The sequence below is a fragment of the Mastigoproctus giganteus genome, chromosome 12, assembly GCF_048544385.1.
Source record: "Mastigoproctus giganteus isolate SK-2022 chromosome 12, ASM4854438v1, whole genome shotgun sequence".
NCBI classification, from domain to species: domain Eukaryota; kingdom Metazoa; phylum Arthropoda; class Arachnida; order Uropygi; family Thelyphonidae; genus Mastigoproctus; species Mastigoproctus giganteus.
Genome location: NC_143586.1, coordinates 160,975,054 through 160,994,149, shown reverse-complemented (window position 1 = coordinate 160,994,149; position 19,096 = coordinate 160,975,054). Strand labels below are relative to the sequence as shown.

The 19,096-nt window shown below is 36.4% G+C and overlaps 1 protein-coding gene across 2 annotated transcripts in view; it reads right to left on the bottom strand.

Annotated features, from left to right (window-relative positions):
- Art4 (arginine methyltransferase 4) overlaps positions 1–19,096 on the bottom strand; it is a 261,955-nt gene that overhangs the window by 47,163 nt on the left and 195,696 nt on the right. Inside the window, exons 11-12 of one of the 2 annotated variants that reach the window (XM_090386019.1) lie at positions 14,318–14,499; positions 700–717 (exon numbers count right to left, since the gene is read on the bottom strand). In XM_090386019.1, coding sequence (XP_090242145.1) covers positions 700–717; positions 14,318–14,499 — 200 coding nt within the window. The remainder of the gene's footprint in view (positions 1–699; positions 718–14,317; positions 14,500–19,096) is intronic. The other variant, XM_090386018.1, reaches the window with a different exon arrangement.

The window sequence follows — 19,096 nt, the reverse complement described above, 5'->3', positions numbered from 1 at the left end:
AATAGTGATTTCTTCCCACTATAAGTGAGCAAATGGACAATTAGATCTTTCTAAAGAATCCAATAAAGAAATGGATTTATCATAAATTTCACTTACATATTTACATTTACTCCTTGTTGATGGATCCAACTCGTATATTTCTATTATTTTTTTCTGTGTACTGTGTATATGCATGCAATCGGAATTTTTGAAGATATCAAATAAAGGATTGAAATATTTATCTAAATATTTCACTGAGCATAACCATGACCTCCAACATGTAATGACTGCATTGGAAATAATTTTGCAGAAAGATGCTTACAAAAATTTTATATATATTGACTTAATTTTTCTTGAGAGATTTTCATTTTGATTATTACTTCATTGAAAGGTTAATTCCTTTGTAAAATATTTCCTACTAAATTAATTTTTTGTATGTGCAACACTGTAAATTAAAATTTTAAACTATTAATAAAGATATCACATCATTATTTTATTACAAATTGTTAATGTTCCAACTTCCAAACAGCAATAGTCTGTAAAAAAATTTAAAAATATTTATTTTATATTTTTTCCAGATGAAATTAAGTGCACTTATATGAGTGCACTTATAAGATGTTAACTGGTAGCTGCCAAACCAAGATGGTTCGGCAGCTACTAGTACTGCTCCTCTAATTACAGCATTGCCGCCTACATCCAATCATCCAGCTCTAGACATACCATTATCTGCTCCTGATGCTAACATTCCACAAGAAGAAAAACACGAATCTGTAATGGCAAAGGAGTGTCCCGAGTATGTGATTCACGTCACAGATTCCGGACTATGGGATATTAAGAATACTAATACAGTGGATTACTGGATTCAGAGTGAGCCGACATCATGACTGCAACCTTTCAAACTCAAGCCGAGTGTACAACGGAGCCGGAGGAAAGAGGATTCAGACAAGATATTTATCAAAGAATGTATTCAAACGTGAACTGCGGAATGGCAAACATGTAAAACGCAAAGGTTACTCTATTCACCATCCCAAGGTTGTTTGTACTGCTTTGCATGTCGCCTATTGTCCAATAAAGAATCTCCCTTTACTACATCAGGACTAATTGATTGGAAACACAGTAATCTTACTGTAGAACATGAAAATGGAGAACATTGCAAGTGCATTATGGCATATTCAATTTGGCATAAAGAAACTGGATGTATAGATTCTTGTTTAATCAAACATCATCACTCAGAGCAGGAGTACTGGCATAAAGTGTTGACCCATGTGATTTCTGTTATTCGCTTTCTTGCCTCCAGAGGTATGGTGTTTCATGCAGAGAATGAAACTACTGGGTTGGGGGGGGGGGGGGAAGGAAACTTTTTAGGTATTCTAGAGCTATTTTTAGGTATTTTAGTTGAGTGAATTTGACCCTTTTTTGGAAGAGGAAAGGGGAACCCATCCTCTTCCAAAAAAGGAAATGCTGGAAAGGGGAACCCATCGCATCTATCGGCCAACATTTGTGAGGAATTTACTAATTTAAAGGGACAACATGTTCTTTGTGCCATTTTGGAAGAAATAAAAGAGTACCATTCAATAAGTGTGGATTCCACTCCAGACATCTCACACATTGATCATTTACTATCCAGTACACTCGAGGATGTGAGCCTGTGGAGCGTTTCCTTAAGTTCATCCCTATCTTTTCTCATAGAGCAAAGAATCTAACAGACACTGTTATAAATTTTGTGAATAAGAACAAAATTCTGCTATCAAACTGCTGTGGTCAATCGTACGACAATGCCTCAAACATGTCTGGACGCTATACTGGATTGCAAGCACGGATCCATCAACTGAATGAGTTGGCCATCTATGTCCCCTGTGCTGGACATAGTCTGAACTTGGTGGGAGTAAAAGCGGCAGAGTGTTGTCTACAGACTGTCTCCTTTTTGACTTTGTTCAGTGTTTGTATTCCTTTTTCTCAGCTTCTACCATTGATGGAATGTTCTGTCATCGTGTTTAGGAAAAGATCATATTGTGGTCAAGAGTATATCTGACACAAGATGGTCATCACATTCTGATGCTGTCCATGCAATGCATGAAGGTTTCAAAAAAATTAAAGATGCGCTGGATTCTTTATCAGATGACACTAACCAGGAAGTGAACACAAGGCGAGAGGCAGAAGGATTAAGTGAGAGAATGGAGAACATGGAAACTATCTTTCTGAGAATTTTTTGGAACGACATTCTCAAAAGATTTAACAAAACAAGTTCCTGCAGTCTAAAGATGTGGACATATTTGTTGCCAAGAATCTTCTTGAGTCTCTGAAAACTTATCTTCAGGAAATTAGAGACAAATTTCGTGAATATGAACTGAAGGCCAGGAGAGTAGGTGTCCAGATTCGGATTATAGATATGTAAAGAAATGGGAACAAAAGCGATCAAAATCATCTTTGCAGCACAATGAGGAAGCAACGTTTGAACTGGCTTTCACTAATGTGCATGGAAAATGATATCCCGAACATGACTTCAATCCAATTAAAAAACAATTCTCACTATGTATATAAAGTGCTTAGCATCATAATACACAGCCATTTCTGAATAAACAGAAAATTTTTAAGGTGGCATCGTTTTAGGTTATATCTCGTATTGTGAATACCTTCACAACGAGTTGCCATGATATTGCACTACTTCGAATAAGTAACACTTCACATAAGGAGAAGACTAGTGTTACTTATTCTCAGATAGGTACCACCACCCAGACAGCACTGTTTCAGGGCTATTTGGCCCTTCGTCAGTGAGTGGGTAGGTACCCAAGTGATGCAATGATGGCAAAAACAGTTATGAAGTATAACTCCACAATATGAGAGATGCCTGATGGTGTATGATGTATTTAGACTAAGGCACATTTAGGGCTAGAGCCTCAAGCTGCGAACAAATTTAGACTATGTATATAAAGTGCTTAGCATCATAATACACAGCCATTTCTGAATAAACAGAAAATTTTTAAGGTGGCATCGTTTTAGGTTATATCTCATATTGTGAATACCTTCACAACGAGTTGCCATGATATTGCACTACTTCGAATAAGTAACACTTCACCTAAGGAGAAGACTAGTGTTACTTATTCTCAGATAGGTACCACCACCCAGACAGCACTGTTTCAGGGCTATTTGGCCCTTCGTCAGTGAGTGGGTAGGTACCCAAGTGATGCAATGATGGCAAAAACAGTTATGAAGTATAACTCCACAATATGAGAGATGCCTGATGGTGTATGATGTATTTAGACTAAGGCGCATTTAGGGCTAGAGCCTCAAGCTGCGAACAAATTTAGACTATGTATATAAAGTGCTTAGCATCATAATACACAGCCATTCCTTAGGTGAAGTGTTACTTATTCGAAGTAGTGCAATATCATGGCAACTCGTTGTGAAGGTATTCACAATATGAGATATAACCTAAAACGATGCCACCTTAAAAATTTTCTGTTTATTCAGAAATGGCTGTGTATTATGATGCTAAGCACTTTATATACATAGTCTAAATTTGTTCGCAGCTTGAGGCTCTAGCCCTAAACGCGCCTTAAAACAATTCTCAACAAAGAAATTTCGCAAACATTTTTGTTGATTAATAAAAAAAATTCATTAATTTATACAGTACGGTTTACCAATTAATTATCATTTATTTATTGAAATGTTTGTGTTTTTCAAGGCTTATAACATTCAAAAGTTTCTGTTGATTAATCCTTGCACATCATGTTTTTTTTTATGTTTAAACTTTAATTTTGTTGAAGGTAGCAATAAATCTAAAGGTTTAATTTTATTGACCGTTTACATTTTTATTCCTTTGAATGAGTGGGTGGGGCCCCAGTGTTGCTTTGCCCAATGCCAACAATGTTGTTAAGACGGCCCTGTGGAGACCCGAAGGGTTCGGTGTTGGGCCCACTGTTGTTTTGTATATTTATCAACAATATTGATGAAGCTATATCAGGCTTAATGTCCAAGTTTGCAGATGATACAAAGGTTAGCAGGGTTGTTAATGACAGTAATGGCAGAGTGCTATTGCAACATGATCAATACAAGTTGGGCAGATGGACTGAGAAGTGGCAACTGAAGTTTAACATTGATAAATGCAAAGTAGTGTATATGGGTAGAAGTAACCACAGAGAATAGTAATAGAGGAATGTGATGCAAGAAAGCAAGCATGTGAGCTTATTAGCAACAGCCAAAAAAAGAAGGGGAAAAAAAAAAAATTCAAACTCCTAAAAGTTTATCCAGTTCCTCCTTAAATTTATTCAAGCTATCAACTTCCACAACGACAGATGGAGGTTTGTTCCAGCAATTAACCACACGCTGGATAAAGGCAAATTTCCGCACATCTATTCTACAACTGTCTTTCCTCAATTTGAATTTATGCCCCTTGGGTTCATAATCTGAGCAAGCGGAAGAATCCCATCACAACTCATCGTGCTCAAACCCATTCAAGGCCTTATACACCTCAATCAGATCACCTCACAGGTGCCTAGCTTCCAGATGCTGCAATTTGCAGAACTTAAGCCTCTCTTGGTAAGAGGACCCCTTTGTTCCCCTCACCACTCTTGTCCTTCCCTGTATGCAAATCTAAGTCCGCAAATCTAAATCCGTCCTAAAATGAGGCCTCCAGACCTGTACGCAGTACTCATGGTGTGGCCTGACCATTGCCTTACACAAAAGGATAATCACCTCTTTTTCTCTGGATAGCAAAATTTATGTATATCATTGACAAAATCCCATGACCTGCTCTGGCAGCCTGTCTGCATTACTCAGAAAACTTCATATCTGATTGCACAATTATTTCCAGGTCTTTTTCATTTGCTACCACCCTAAGTGTAGTACCATGCAGTTCGTATGTTCCTCTAGGGTTACTACTACCCATATGCAGAACTTTGCATTTGTCAATGTTAAACTTCAGTTGCCACTTATCAGCACATCTGCCCAAATTTTCTAGATCCTGTTGCAGTAGCACACTGCCATTAACAACTCTGCCAACCTTTGTATCATCTGCAAACTTTGACACTAAGCCTGATATACCCTCTTCAATATCATTTATAAATACAGTAAACCCCCGCTATTCGCGGTATCTGTATTCGTGATCGCTGATTTAATATAAAATGAAACCTAAAAAATGTGAATTTTAAAGCGCCGTGAATATTATCCGCCATAAAAAAACATGGGCGTGGCTAAAATTATCTTTCCCGGTCAAAACAGCGCTCAGTGGGTGGGGGGGAGAGGGGCGACAAAATTGCGAGTGTGGATGTTTCTCGCTAATTCTTGTTCAGTATGTGTTATGCACTTGTCATGGAAGTTTTCGTTGTTTGCTTTTAATTTATATGCTTATAAATTTATCAATTTATAAATTGATATGCTTACAAAAGTGATAAATCTACCATTTTGCAGTGTAAAACAGACTTTTTCGAGTGTGTTAACGGACGAAAGTGACTTTACCGTGGACAAGTTCTTTCTAACCCGTACAAAAATATGGCTACGAATAACAAGAGAAATGTGAAAATATCAAAGAAGGTGATGACATTAGCGAATAAAATTGAGTTATTAGACAACATTTCTAATGGTGAAAGTGTCTCCTCAGTGGCAAAACATTATAAAATCAATGAGTCAACGGTACGATCAATTAAAAAATCGGAAGAAAAAATCCGCCGTAGTGTCCGTGAAAACGCGCTAATTGCTTCAAAAATTTGCTCTGTAACTCGTGATGTTAAATTAGAAAAAATGGAAAACGCTTTAAATCTGTGGATAGAAGACAGAACTCAAAATAAAATTCCGTTAAGTTCACTCATCATTCGTGAAAAGGCAAAACTCCTTTATCAACACTTTAGCGAAACTGGTGATAGCACTGGCGGGATAAGTTTTTTAGCTAGCAAAGGCGCTGGTTTGAAAGATTTGTTTGAAATTTCTAATAAATACTACATTTAATATTAAATTGTTTCTTATTTTCATTTTGATGCCATATGCTTGCATTTCACTATGTACTGTCTATGTACATAGTCATATTATGAAGGTACATATAATACATACATAGACAAAATTTTAGACTAGTTTTTTTTATATAATTCATACTTTGGAACGGAACCCCTTTATTACTACGGGAGCCATAACTTAGTATTCGTGGATACCGTTTTGAGAAATGTCGCGAATACCGTTTTCGGTATTCGCGACATTTCTCAGGAACGTAACCCCCGCGAATAGCGGGGGTTTACTGTATAGAAAACAACAGTGGGCGCAATACAAAACCAAATGGAACTCCACTAATAACCTTAGTCCACGAAGAGCATCCATCGATTACCACTCTGTCTACTCCCACTCAACCATCCTTTTAATCCATTGAACTTACCCTCAATACCATTCTGCTCCAATTTGTAGAATAGTCTTCCATGCACAACAGTGTCAAAAGCATTCCTGAAATCCAAGTGAATGATAAAATTAAAAAACGTACCAACTGTGTTGGTACGTTTGGAAGGTTTCGATTGTTGCTTAAGATGATTAACACTTTTGATCTGTTTACATCATTTATGTAAAAGCCTTTTCCTTTGAATTTTGTTACTGTCTCTCACAAATATCAATTTGCATTTGCCCCACGATGTTAGGATTACTAGAAAAATAAATATTTGCATGTTATTTTTAATGAATAAAATTTCAATGAACAATTATTTAATAATCTTTATTCAGAAATAAGTTATGAGTGCGGTCATTATTTGGAAAACTTATCTTACACATGATACTGTTCAGGTGAAAAAATATACTGTTTAGAGGAAAAAATTGCAGAAATCGGAATAACTTAGAAAATAAGATTGCTCATATAAAACATTTTTAACCACCAACACTAATGGATAATAGAGAGTGGAGCAGCAGACCAAGCATGCTACTCCACTAAGTATGTGTGAACTTACATACGGACTTCGGTTTCGAGTTTATCTACTATCTGCTATATCTTACAAAATTACTTACTCTAAGGAAGGCAAATTTCGACGGGAAGGAGAGCCAATTAGAGTCCTCAATATAGGCAGTTCTTGTTTTATGAGTTTTTTTTTTTTTAAGTATCAACAAAATTGAAAATATGAACATTAATTGCAAAATATGAATGTTAAACATTCATAAATACCGCATTTCAAACCGCACGCATAGCTATACAATACAGTGTACCCCGCTTTATGATATTAATCCGTTACTATTGTATTGCGAAAATATCGTAATGTGAACCCAATAATTGTTTTTTGGTAATTCATTCCATGACCTCGGAAGTTCAAATTTTTCGCTATAAAAAAAGTAAAAGTAAATTGCAGCCATTATCAACCCACTGCAGGATGGAAGCCTCCTCAACAATTCATGCTGGGGGAAATGGACCATAATCTGCCACGCTGGTCCAGTGCGGGTTGGCAGATCAACTGTATTTACAAGTCAGGGGCTTGAACCCCGGTCTAATCAAAGAGCGTGTGCCACTGCACTCCCGCTCCTGACCACTCGGCTACAGAGGCCTTATAACTCCCTAAAAGGTCATTTTTATAGTGTAAATTGTATCAGTTACCAATTCAAATCATTAAACACACATTATCATATGTTCTGTTATAAGAACCAATTTTGAACGGCTTTGTGATATTTTTCTAAAGCACATTTCTGGAAGTCGCGACCATAAAACAATAAAAACAATTTACACTTTCCGGTTTATTGGGCTTTTCTGTTACTGTAAGCAAATATAAATGGGTAGTATATTTGTTTGCATTTGTAAAAATACCAATAGCTGGAATTGTGTAGGGTTTTTACGTTATTATGGTGAAATGTGTTTGCTCTTTACTGAAATCTTCAATCGTATAAAAAACTTAAAACAAATTTTCAGAAGCTTCTCGATTCTTTTTTTAAGCTTCATAAACTTGTTACTCCGCGCAAATCGTGTTAGTTGCAGTTTGTGCATTCCGTTAAAAGAATGCTTATGCATGCTATTGAAATTTATAATGAAAAGAGAAGATTATCTTGGAAATAAATGCCTCTTGAAGCATTTCAGAAGAAGATGACTCCTTGTGCAACAAACCAACGAGTGGCGAGCCAATAATGAATGATCAAGGAGTGTGCATTTAGTCGATGATGATGAATAAAGAGTCTTTAACATTTATAAGTCATAAATAAATTCTTTATTATAATCTGCTTGATTTTACAGGCTACATTTTCATTTCTTTGGATAATCAATCATTGTTTAAACAAACTAATTAGCTAACTAATTTCATTGTTGATAACGTAATCCCTATTTTTAACATTATGTCTATGGGAAATAAATTTCCACTTTATGAGCGCGCGCTAGGAACGAATTAACTCGTAAAGTAGAGAACTACCTGTGTGTTTATAGTTAGAAACTGTTTACCTTAAAGAATAATTAATTTATGGTTTATGTCAAATTAAGGGCTTACCTTGAAGGAAAAAGAAATATTTTAAGGAGTTACATTTTTTAAAGGAATTCTTAATTTTTGCATTAATGTCACATATTTCTCACTTATCACAAAGTGCGAAAAATATAGATTTCTAGATAGCACATATTTGGATTTCAGGAAGCTTTTATTACTGTTGTACATAATAGAAAGCTATACAAATTGGAACATGTAGCACTAAGATATGTTACTGCTATGGATAAAGGGATGATTGAGTAGGAGAAGAGTTGTTATCATTGGACACTGTTCTTCATGGACTAATGTTATCAGGGCCCTAGAGTTCAGTGGTGGGGTCCAATACTGTTGAAGATTTAGACCTAAATGGATGTTAGATGAACTAATGAGGCTCGCAAAAGAGAAGAAAAATGTATGGGATGCATATAAATTATCAGGTGACACAGAAGCCTATGGCAGATATAAGCTAGTCTGTAACCAAGTCACAAAGGAGGTTAGGCAAGTGAAGGCTGATTACGAGAAATCCTTGGCAAAGGATGCAAAGAAAAACAACAAACACTTCTTTACTTATGAAAATTTTAGAAGGAAGGGGATGAATCAGATTAGTCCACTTGATGTTGGTGGTTAAACTGTTGATGATCCTGCTCAGATAGCTGACAAACTGAATGAGCATTTTGCATCTACATTCACACAAGAGAAATTCTGTAAGGAAGAGGAGGACAGAAGTTTACTAAACTCTAAGAGGGAACTAAATGATTTTGCAATAGGGAAGAGCAGCAAAGTGGAGGAGAAATTGTTGAAGTTAAACATAAAAAAGGCACCTGGTGTGGACAGAATCTATCCAGTTATATTGAAGGAGGCAGCAAGAGAAGTTAACAAACCCCTAGCCATAATTATGAGAGCATCCTTAGATTCAGGGGAGGTCCCCATGGACTGAAGATGAGGAAATGCATCCCCAATTCACAAAGGGTGTTCAAAGGGTGACACAAATAATTATAGATCTGTTAGTTTAACTTCTGTTCCAGGGAAAATAATGGAGTCACTAGTTAAAGCATTGCAGGATCACCTAGACAAGACTGCAGTAATAGTTCAGAAACAGCATGGTTTGTTAATGGGAAGTCTTGTCTGACCAATTTGATTAATACTATGATGTGGTCACAAAGGAACTGAATGCAAAAAATAATTTTGATATCATATACTTGGATTTCAGGAAAGCTTTTGATACTGTTCCACATGGAAGGCTGGGCAATAAGGGCAAGTTGTTGCAATAGATAAAGGGATGGCAGAGAGTACTAATAAATGGACACTGGTCTATGGGGACTAATGTTATTAGTGAAGTCCCCCAGGGTTCGGTGCTGGGCCCATTGTTGTTTTGTGTATTTATCAATGATACTGATGAAGGTATATCAGGCTTAATGTCCAAGTTTGCATATAATACAAAGGTTGGCAGGGTTGCTAATGACAGTAAGCTACTGCAACAGGATCTAGAAAAGTTGAGCAGATGGGCTGAGAAGTGGCAACTAAAGTTTAACATTGACAAATGCAAAGTACTGCATATGGGTAGCAGTAACCCAAGAGAAACGTACTAACTGCATGGTACTACACTCAGGGAGGTGGAGAATGAAAAAGACCTGGGGGTAATTGTGCAGTCAGATATGAAGTTCTCTGAGCAGTGCAGGCAGGCTGCTACAGCAGGTCATGGAATTTTGTCAATGATATATAGGAATTTTGCTAAGGAGTTGATTATCTCCTTGTATATGGCAATGGTCAGGCCACACCTTGAGTACTGCACACAGGTCTGGAGGCCTCATTTTAGAAACGATGTAGAGTTGCTAGAACAGTACAGAGAAGGGTAACAAGATTGGTGAGAGGAACGAAGGGGTGCTCTTAGCAAGAGAGGCTTAAGTTCTGCAAGTTGCAGCATCTGGAGACTAGACACCTGCGAGGTGATCTGATTGAGGTGTATAAGGCCTTGAATGGTTTAAGCAGGCTCAAACAGATGTGCTAAAGTTTGCTTTTAGCCAGTGGATAGCTGATTGCTCGAGCTGTCTTCCATCTGTTGTTATGGAAGTCGATAGCTTAAATAAACTTGACAAAGATTTGGAGTGAACAGAAAGTTTTTTTTTTTTTTTTTTTTGTTTTTTCACTGATGCTATATAAGCTTTCTTTCTTGCATCATATGCCTCAACTAATGCTAATGCTCATGGTTCAAGCCCATGTAATATAGTTAATGACTGAATAAACTGTCAAAATAATTAATTGTCTTTGACTTACTGGTCATGCCAGAGTATATAAAAAAAAATATTTCTGGCTCTTGCCACAGCAAACGTGTAAGTAGTTCAAATAAATTCAAGGAAGAACTAGACTAACTATTGGAGGGGATGGGCGTGTGATTTGTGGTTAATGGCTCAATAAACTGACAAAATAATTAACTGTCTTTGACTTACTGGTCATGCCAGAGCATATATACAGGTGACCCCCACTTAACGCTGATAACTGGTTCCGTAAAAACAGAGCGCTAAGTGAATCCGCGGTAAGCGAGCGCCACATCCCCATAAGGTAACATATGTATTTGTGAGTTGCGGTCGGTGCCATAGGATATTTCCTAATCAATAATAAACGGTAGTGAAAAGATGCACAAATGTCGGTTAAAATATTTAATATTCAAATATTTGTACATATAAAATATTCTGCATTACATACATATATAATTATGTGGTAACTACTTACGTATCAAAATTAAACTTAAAATTCCAATTAAAATCATGAATTTATTGATTTAATTTAATTGATGAATTTAATCAAGAAAAATGTGTCGATTTTGGGTTGAACTTTGGCCCTCTTCCAAATAAACTAAAAGGGGTATTCATTTTAAATCCCCTGCAGCGTTATCACACAACAATAAAGTCAAACGATCCTTCGCCGCTTTGAAACCTGGCATGTTTTTTTTTTTTTTCCTTTCAATATGAAACTTCTTTTAAACATTCGTTTCCACAAAAGTCCTGCTTCATCTATGTTAAAAAACTTGTTGAGAAGTATAACACATAATACCCCTATTCAATAATTTTAACAAGTTCTTTTTTGAAAGTTTCGGCTCCTTAATCTGCATTTGCGGCTTCTCCCTGCATTTTAAATCTATTCAACCAGCCCTTACTAGTTTTAAATGGTTCCACATTTTTTTTTTTTTTTTTTTAGGTGAGTTTTCTTCAGATCATTATATTGGCTAATCTCTCTCTCTCTTTTTTGATAATATTAACCGAATTCTGCATTGGATATTATCTTCAATAAAATTAGTTAATGTCTTTCCATTTCAATCCTAATAGCCAGCCTAGCCCTAGTTGCTTGCAGTGGAACAGCTATCTTTCCTGCTGCTAAAATTAATTCTTTATTTTTTTTTATAATTGTTCTTACAATTAAACTCGCGAGTCCTAAATTATGGCACACATTTGCTTGTCTTTGACCCAAATCGATTCGCTTCAAAACGTCTAATTTAATTTTCAAATTCAGTCTTTTTCTTACATTTATAGTCTTCGTACTGCGCTCAGACGTTGCTTTTTCATTCTCATCGGCCATTATTAACTCTTCGAAAATGTAACTGCGTTGGTTGCATCAATTATGATACAATGTTCAAGTAAACTGTCCGTTTCACACGATGTCTAATACGGTACTGAGTGATGAGTAGACTTCGGATAAATGCATATAACGCAAATATTACAAGCAATATACTTGATCATTTTTTAATATGTTGATCTCGGAATTACGTAACAAGTCACTGTACTGCAATTAAATTAGCGTGCGAGAAAATTTCACAGCGTGGGAAATGTTTTAATGCTGTTTTGCTATTCATTTTCAAGCTATCGACTCCAAAAAATGAAACAATTTCGTTTAAATATGCCAAAAATTCAATCTGTAAAAGAGCGTTATAGTGATCTGTGACAGCGTTATAGTCAGATACGGGTTATAATATAAGAACAGCGTTATAGCGAATCAGCGTAAAGAGAACCGCGTTGTAACGGGACCTGCTGTATATATAAAAAAAATTCTGGCTCTTGTCACAGCAATCACTGTGTAAGTACAGTCAGTCCTCGTATAACCTGTATGTACACTACACGAATTCAATCATACACGATTTATAAATAGGGGAATGATATCGTATATAACACGAACCAAATTCGCTTATTCACAATTCGCCTTTGTGTTTACAAGAAATGGCAGTCGAATGCGGAATCACCCCAATTGAACGCAACAAGATAGCAATGAACAGAAGATTCTGAAAATGTATTTATGTTTTTTATATCAGTGAAGGGAGAAACGCTTTTCACCATAATAACGTAAACACTCACACAATTCCAGCTATAGGTACTATCACAAATGCAATTAGATCGAGTTTACTACCAGTTTATAACAGATTATAGCAACCAGTTTATAACAGATTCTAGCAGAAATGCAGCTGGAAATAGTTTTTATTGTGCTTTAGTAAAATGTGAGCTAGTGAGGTGTAAGTGTGTCTCTCTCCCTTTATGGTGTTGTTTATTCAGTTGCTACACGTGCGCAGAGCTTTGTGTGTATCAAGCGTGCCTCCTCATTTTGTAATTGTAGTTTACTCCCTAAAAATGAGCAAAATACTTAAAAGGTGTGAAGCTTACTGGTGAAGACACTACAGATTCATAGAGAAAAAGAAAAGCAATATCGATAAACAGAGGCGGACTGGGTCAAAAATTCTTACCCGAGAAAATTTGTACTCGCTTCATACTAGCGTTTATGATCAAAATCACGCCAGCCAACCAGGGTTTCCCCAGTAAGGCTTATGGCCAGTTTGCCTCTGTTGATAAGAGAAAAAATATGAAATTTTGGAACACTTTGAGCGAAATTAAGACCATGTGATACTGCACGTGGCCTAAATGAGGCAATGCCGAGAATTAGAAAGAATGCAGAGAAAATAAAAACAACTTTCACAGCAGGAACAACTCAAAGTGTAATTACAATCCATTAGATCAAGACACAGAATTGGAAGAGATGGAACGGCTGTCATCTGTAATAAAATACGTAAGTATTTCATTACAATTATTTATTGTGTTTGGTAATGTTTTGGTTACAAATGTGTGTTCAATCTTGGGTGATCGGCACCTAACCCAATTTTTCCCATAGGGCCTGTTATTTATATTGCACGATTTTGCATTGCACGAGGATTTCTAGGAACACAACTATCATGCTATACGAGGACTGATTGTAGTTCAAATAAATTCAAGGAAGAACTAGACTAACTACTGGGGAGGATGGGCATGTGATTTGTAGTATGCCGCCCCCCGACTTAAAGTTTGCTGTCTTGAATCATTTGCCACTACTAATACTAAGAAAAGTTTGGCACACTAAGTCTAATTGGACATTTTAGTCCAGCTTTTAAAGCTTGTGGATTGTTCGAGAGTCAGAGGTATGCAAGTGCACATTATGATCTGCATTGGATAGGTTTGGTATAAGACTTTACTGGTGCATTAGCAGCAATGGCTATTATGTGTCAAGACAAGGTGTCTGCATTGGAACAATAGAGTACTGTTCCTTTTGGTCAGTAGGCATTTCATTTTGTGTTTAGATGGTGATGGGTATTCTTCCAAAAAAGCAATTCTGAGAAGCTGCTCAGAATCACTTGTTGTCAATCAAGTCTTGGTATCATAGTATCACCAACCTTGACACATCCAGATGCATATTGGCAGTGTAACTATTTCTTGTCAATTGTTGTGCTTCTCAGAATGCCTTTCTTTAATAATGGTTAAAAAGATAATTGTCCCTAATTAAGTATTTCCTACTAGTGATATATTTCCATAATTTTATATTAAAATTTAATTTTCAGAATAATGAGAAAGCATGTGTGTGTGAACAGTAATAGATCATAATGCAAAACAAAATTACAAATCTAAGAAGTACTCATTTAATGAACTTACAATTATTCTGCGTATCTAACGTTTGCCAATAACTCTCACTTGGTGATGACTCATTACAACCAGGAGGCGGCTGAGGAGGCTGGCCTGTGTAGCGAAAGAAAGGATTCTTGAGATCAAGTGTATTGAACACTTTAGTAGCTGTGGCATCTACACACAACTCAATATCGACATCATAGCTCTGTCTGTATAAAATATGTAAAATTAATAAGCTATAATTCGTACACAAACAGGCATACACATCTCTGCAGAAGTTAAAATACTGCTTTTCACTTTGTTACATATTCATACATATTTAAGAAAAAGATATAGAAATTTCAAAATCATTTTAAAAATTAGTCTTCGAAATATATTTACATTACTTCACATCATAATATTGCAAAACAGTACACATAAGAAGCACCTTTGGTTGTGGAAACCCATTCTCTTGTGGGTTTTTATATATTTCATAAGAATCTGCATATATATTTTCCAAAACTTGACTAGGGAATTATAACTATACCAGGTCATGGTGATGTGAAGCAAAATAAGCGATTAAATTTTCAGCTATGAATAACAACTCATAAAGAGAAAGAAACAAATTACAAAACAAAAAAAAAAAAAAAGTTCATATAATTCCAAGAATAAAATGACATTATGAAAACCTCACTTGCCTCAACGTTATCATGAAAATTAGTCAAATGTGGCAAACTGGTGGTTTTTGGTTCCCCCACCGCACAAGCCTTTAGTTCAGTGCCCTGCATTTAAATTTAAAAATTAAATAAAATACAAGCGTGTGTGTGTGCGCGCGCGCGCAAACTGCATTAATGTGTGCCCTTCAATTGTCCCTGGAAGCGTAATATATATATATATATATATATATATATATATATATATATATATATATATAATATACATAAACTTAGCAACATAATATGCATTACTGCATGTAAGTCTCTCTCTTGGTTTAATATTCTCAAATTAACTTGAATTTAAATGAAAATCATGCCTCAGACGAACAGCAAAGCATAGGGATGAATGCAGTAGGAGTGTTGTGGCTCAAGGGAGAAATGAAGGTATATCTCTTATGAATCGTGGTCTTACAAAATGTGCTAACTGTTCAATGCCTGATGAACTCACTGTCAATGGAACCTGATATAGGTAAAGGGGATGTCTTTGTGTGTGTTTGGTGTAAAGAGTGTGAGAAAATAAAGAATGAACTCACTGCTCTGAAGCCCTTGAAGGAATTAAAATGGGAGTCCCATCAAGCGCTCAGCTTCCCTTGTCAATGCCAGAGTCTATACTCTGTGCATCAGACAACACAGAGGAAATCACAATGCACTGGTCCCACAGTAAATAGTTATTGCTGGTAACTCCACTGTCAGGGAAACTGGAAATATATTGTGCAAAATTGGATGAGTGAAATATGACCAGGGTATGTCTGCAAAGGACAAAAGTTTACAAGGTGTTGGGCAGATATCATCTTTTAAGGGTACAAATTGTTATACGCACTGGCACTAATGATATTAAGAGGAGAAGATCTGATGAATTGCTTAAAAAGTACAGAGCAATGTTGAGAGTCAGGATTCAATTTAAAATTTTTGCAATTCTGCCCAAACAAAATAGGAGAGGGTAAATGATAACAGTCCTGTCAATTAATTCAGCCCTGGAGAGACTGTACAAGGCAGGGTAGAATTTTTCAGAGCATGGTCCTCTGCTCTTGTTAAAAAGAGAGACAGCTTTTATAGAGATGGGAAGAAATTCACCAGAAGGACTGAAAGAATGTCTGCTGAAGTAATGGAGGCACTATAATGCATGTTGGAAAACCACTAGCTTAGGGGAAGGGAGGAGGGTAATACACAGACTAACAGATTAACTACAGCTGCAGGCAAGAGGTGAAAGTGTTTCTTGCACTGCTTCTACTGGAACATGCAACAGCCTGAGAAGTAATGGGCAAGGGGGAGTCTTCATGGAACAAGCACATACATGGGCTGTGTTAGGATAAGAGTAAAATCAGGTGCATGCACAGCAATTCTATGAGTATAGTAAATAAATTTGATGCATTAAAAATACTGATTAAGGTGTCATTCAGACATAGGGAATGCAAAATTTCAGTATGGGGGAGTACAATGTGTACAGAAAGTAAAGCAGAAGTAAGGTGGGGGGGGGGGGACTATGTTCTTAGTTAAGAATCAAAGTCTAAGGAAATACATCCAGTTGACATGCATGGCATGCAATGTTGAGACAGTTTCAGGTGATAATAAGGAAAACAAAAATGAGATCTGAAAACAAAACAAAAAACACTAGGAAAACAAAAATGAGAGTGGGAGTGTGCCATAGAACTAATGACTATGAGGAGTATAACGAACACAGCTACAGACAAATACAGTAGGCCAGTAAAGAACATCTTATAATGGGGGATTTTAACTTTGCAGATGCTGATTATAACTTGTGGGCTGGTAATTCACAGCAGAACTTTTGTGGATTTATTGGAAGACAGTTTTCTACATCAAGCAAGTTAGAGAGGTAACAAGGGAATGCAGTACACTCTATCTGATAATCAGCAGCAATTCTTCACACATTCAGAAACTGATAAGATAAGATACCACTAGGTGGAAGTGGTCACAGTGTACTGGTGTAGTATTTGAATATGCAACAACCTGAAAATGTTAACCAGATAGATCCGTTGTTGGTATCGATCCAATTAGAGTGAGGCTGCTTTTGTAAAGGTGACTACAGTGGTCTCAAACAGTTTTTAAATTCTATGCAGTGGGACTAACTGATATTATCAAAAGCAATTTATAAATGGGAAGCATATAGAAGTAATTATAGAAGCTACTAGGTGTTTTATACCAACTAAGAAATACTGTTCCACCTAAATAAATGTCAGAAGAACTAATGATACTCTTGACAAGAGAAGAAAAATGCATACAAGATTTCTGGTGATACAGAGAGAGTCTCCAGTAGATATAAATGAATGTGTAATCAAGTCACAGAGTCAAGCTAAGGCATATTATGAGAAGTCTTTGAAAAGAGGCATTCAATGAAAAACATGTAAAACTTCTTTACTTATGTAGAAGAAGAACTCTTTATTGCATTCAAAAGGCACACGCCGTACACAATACCCTTCAGGGCTACAAGCCAGGGGTTAACTAGCAGATCTATAATTATTTGTGTCACCAAGGGGAAGAATCACACTGGCCCACTTGATATCAAAGGTTTAACCATTGATTATTCTGCTAAGGCTGCTGACAAACTGAGTAGGTATTTTTCATCTACATTCACACACAAGGAAATGTGTTTGAGAAAGGGATGCAAGAAGATTATAAAATTCTAACAGAGAGGTATATGATTTTGTGATAACTATGAGGAAAGTGGAACAAAAATTGTTGAACCTAAACTTAAAGAGGCATCTGGGGTGATTGGGATCTATCCAATTATATTAAAGGAGGCAGCAAAGGAGGTTGAGCAAACTCTGGGCAATAATTAAAAGAGCATTTCTGGATTAAGAACAGGTGTCTTTAGAACGGAGATATGAAATGTATTCTCAATTCAAAAAGAGGGATCAAAGGGTAACATTTGTAATTACAGACTGTTAGCTTAACGTCCTGGAAAAATAATGGAGTTACTGGTTAAAGAAGTAATGCAATTATACTGTAGCCACAGCATAGATTTGTTAAGGGATGTCGTGCCTGACCAATTTGGCTGGATACTATGGTATATAATCTGATGCAAAAACAATTTTGATTCATAAACAGCCACTCCCCAGTTAACATAAGGGCTGTGTTCCGTGGAACTCTACATAAAGTCGGAATTTCCCCCATGCTTGTGTAGCACTCGCATCTGTGCTCACTGAATTGATTGAATCAAAAAAGAAATGTTCGACGAATGTGTGAATAGAATTATTTGTTGTATTTTTAAAATTTTTTATCTTCCCCCATGCTTGTGCAGCACTCGCATCTGTGCTCACTGAATTGATTGAATCAAAAAAGAAATGTTCGACGAATGTGTGAATAGAATTATTTGTTGTATTTTTTAAATTTTTTATCTTATGCACAGGAAAAATTACAAAAGTGTGCAATTTAAAAAAATTCAAAATTATAAATTTACAAAAAAAGAGAGGAAACGGGCATAATGTCAGTAAGGTTTACCTCTCGAGCATCGTTGCCAGAATCGACTTCAGCTGATAAGTACGCCGCTGCACAGGTTGGGGGCTGTGGAGATTTAGAAGGGATTGGCTGCTCAACCTTACGAAAGAACATATTAATGGATGACTGGACGGTGGCTTTTTTCTTTTCATCGTAGATTTCTTTGTAGCAAGCAAGCATATCATTCACCCCTCTGTTAACTTTTAAGAATTGTTCGCTGTAGGGATCCATCTTCTCAAACCTCGGCATTGCCGATGCAATTTCACAAAATGCCATTGCCACCTCTCTGGTGATGAAGCATCTCAGCTCTGCATTTGATTCATCTTGAGCTTCGTCAGCATTTTATTTTTCACTATTGCTGCCTGCAAGTCAATAAGTTCTTCGTTAGATAATTCCTTCTCTTCTTCCTCTATTAACTCCTCCACGTCTTTGGCAACAACCTCCAACTGAAGTAGCTCTGCAACCTTTACAATCTTATCTGTAACTGCTTCATATGGTTCATCTTTTTCAAACCGTTTAAAGCCTTTTACATGCCATGGACACATTTTCTTACCTGTGCCATTTAAACAACTTTTAAGGCCTGGGCAGAAATTATCACCAGGCTTTAATAATGTTTAAGATGCCATGGTAAACATTGTAAGATTTCCAAAAGTCT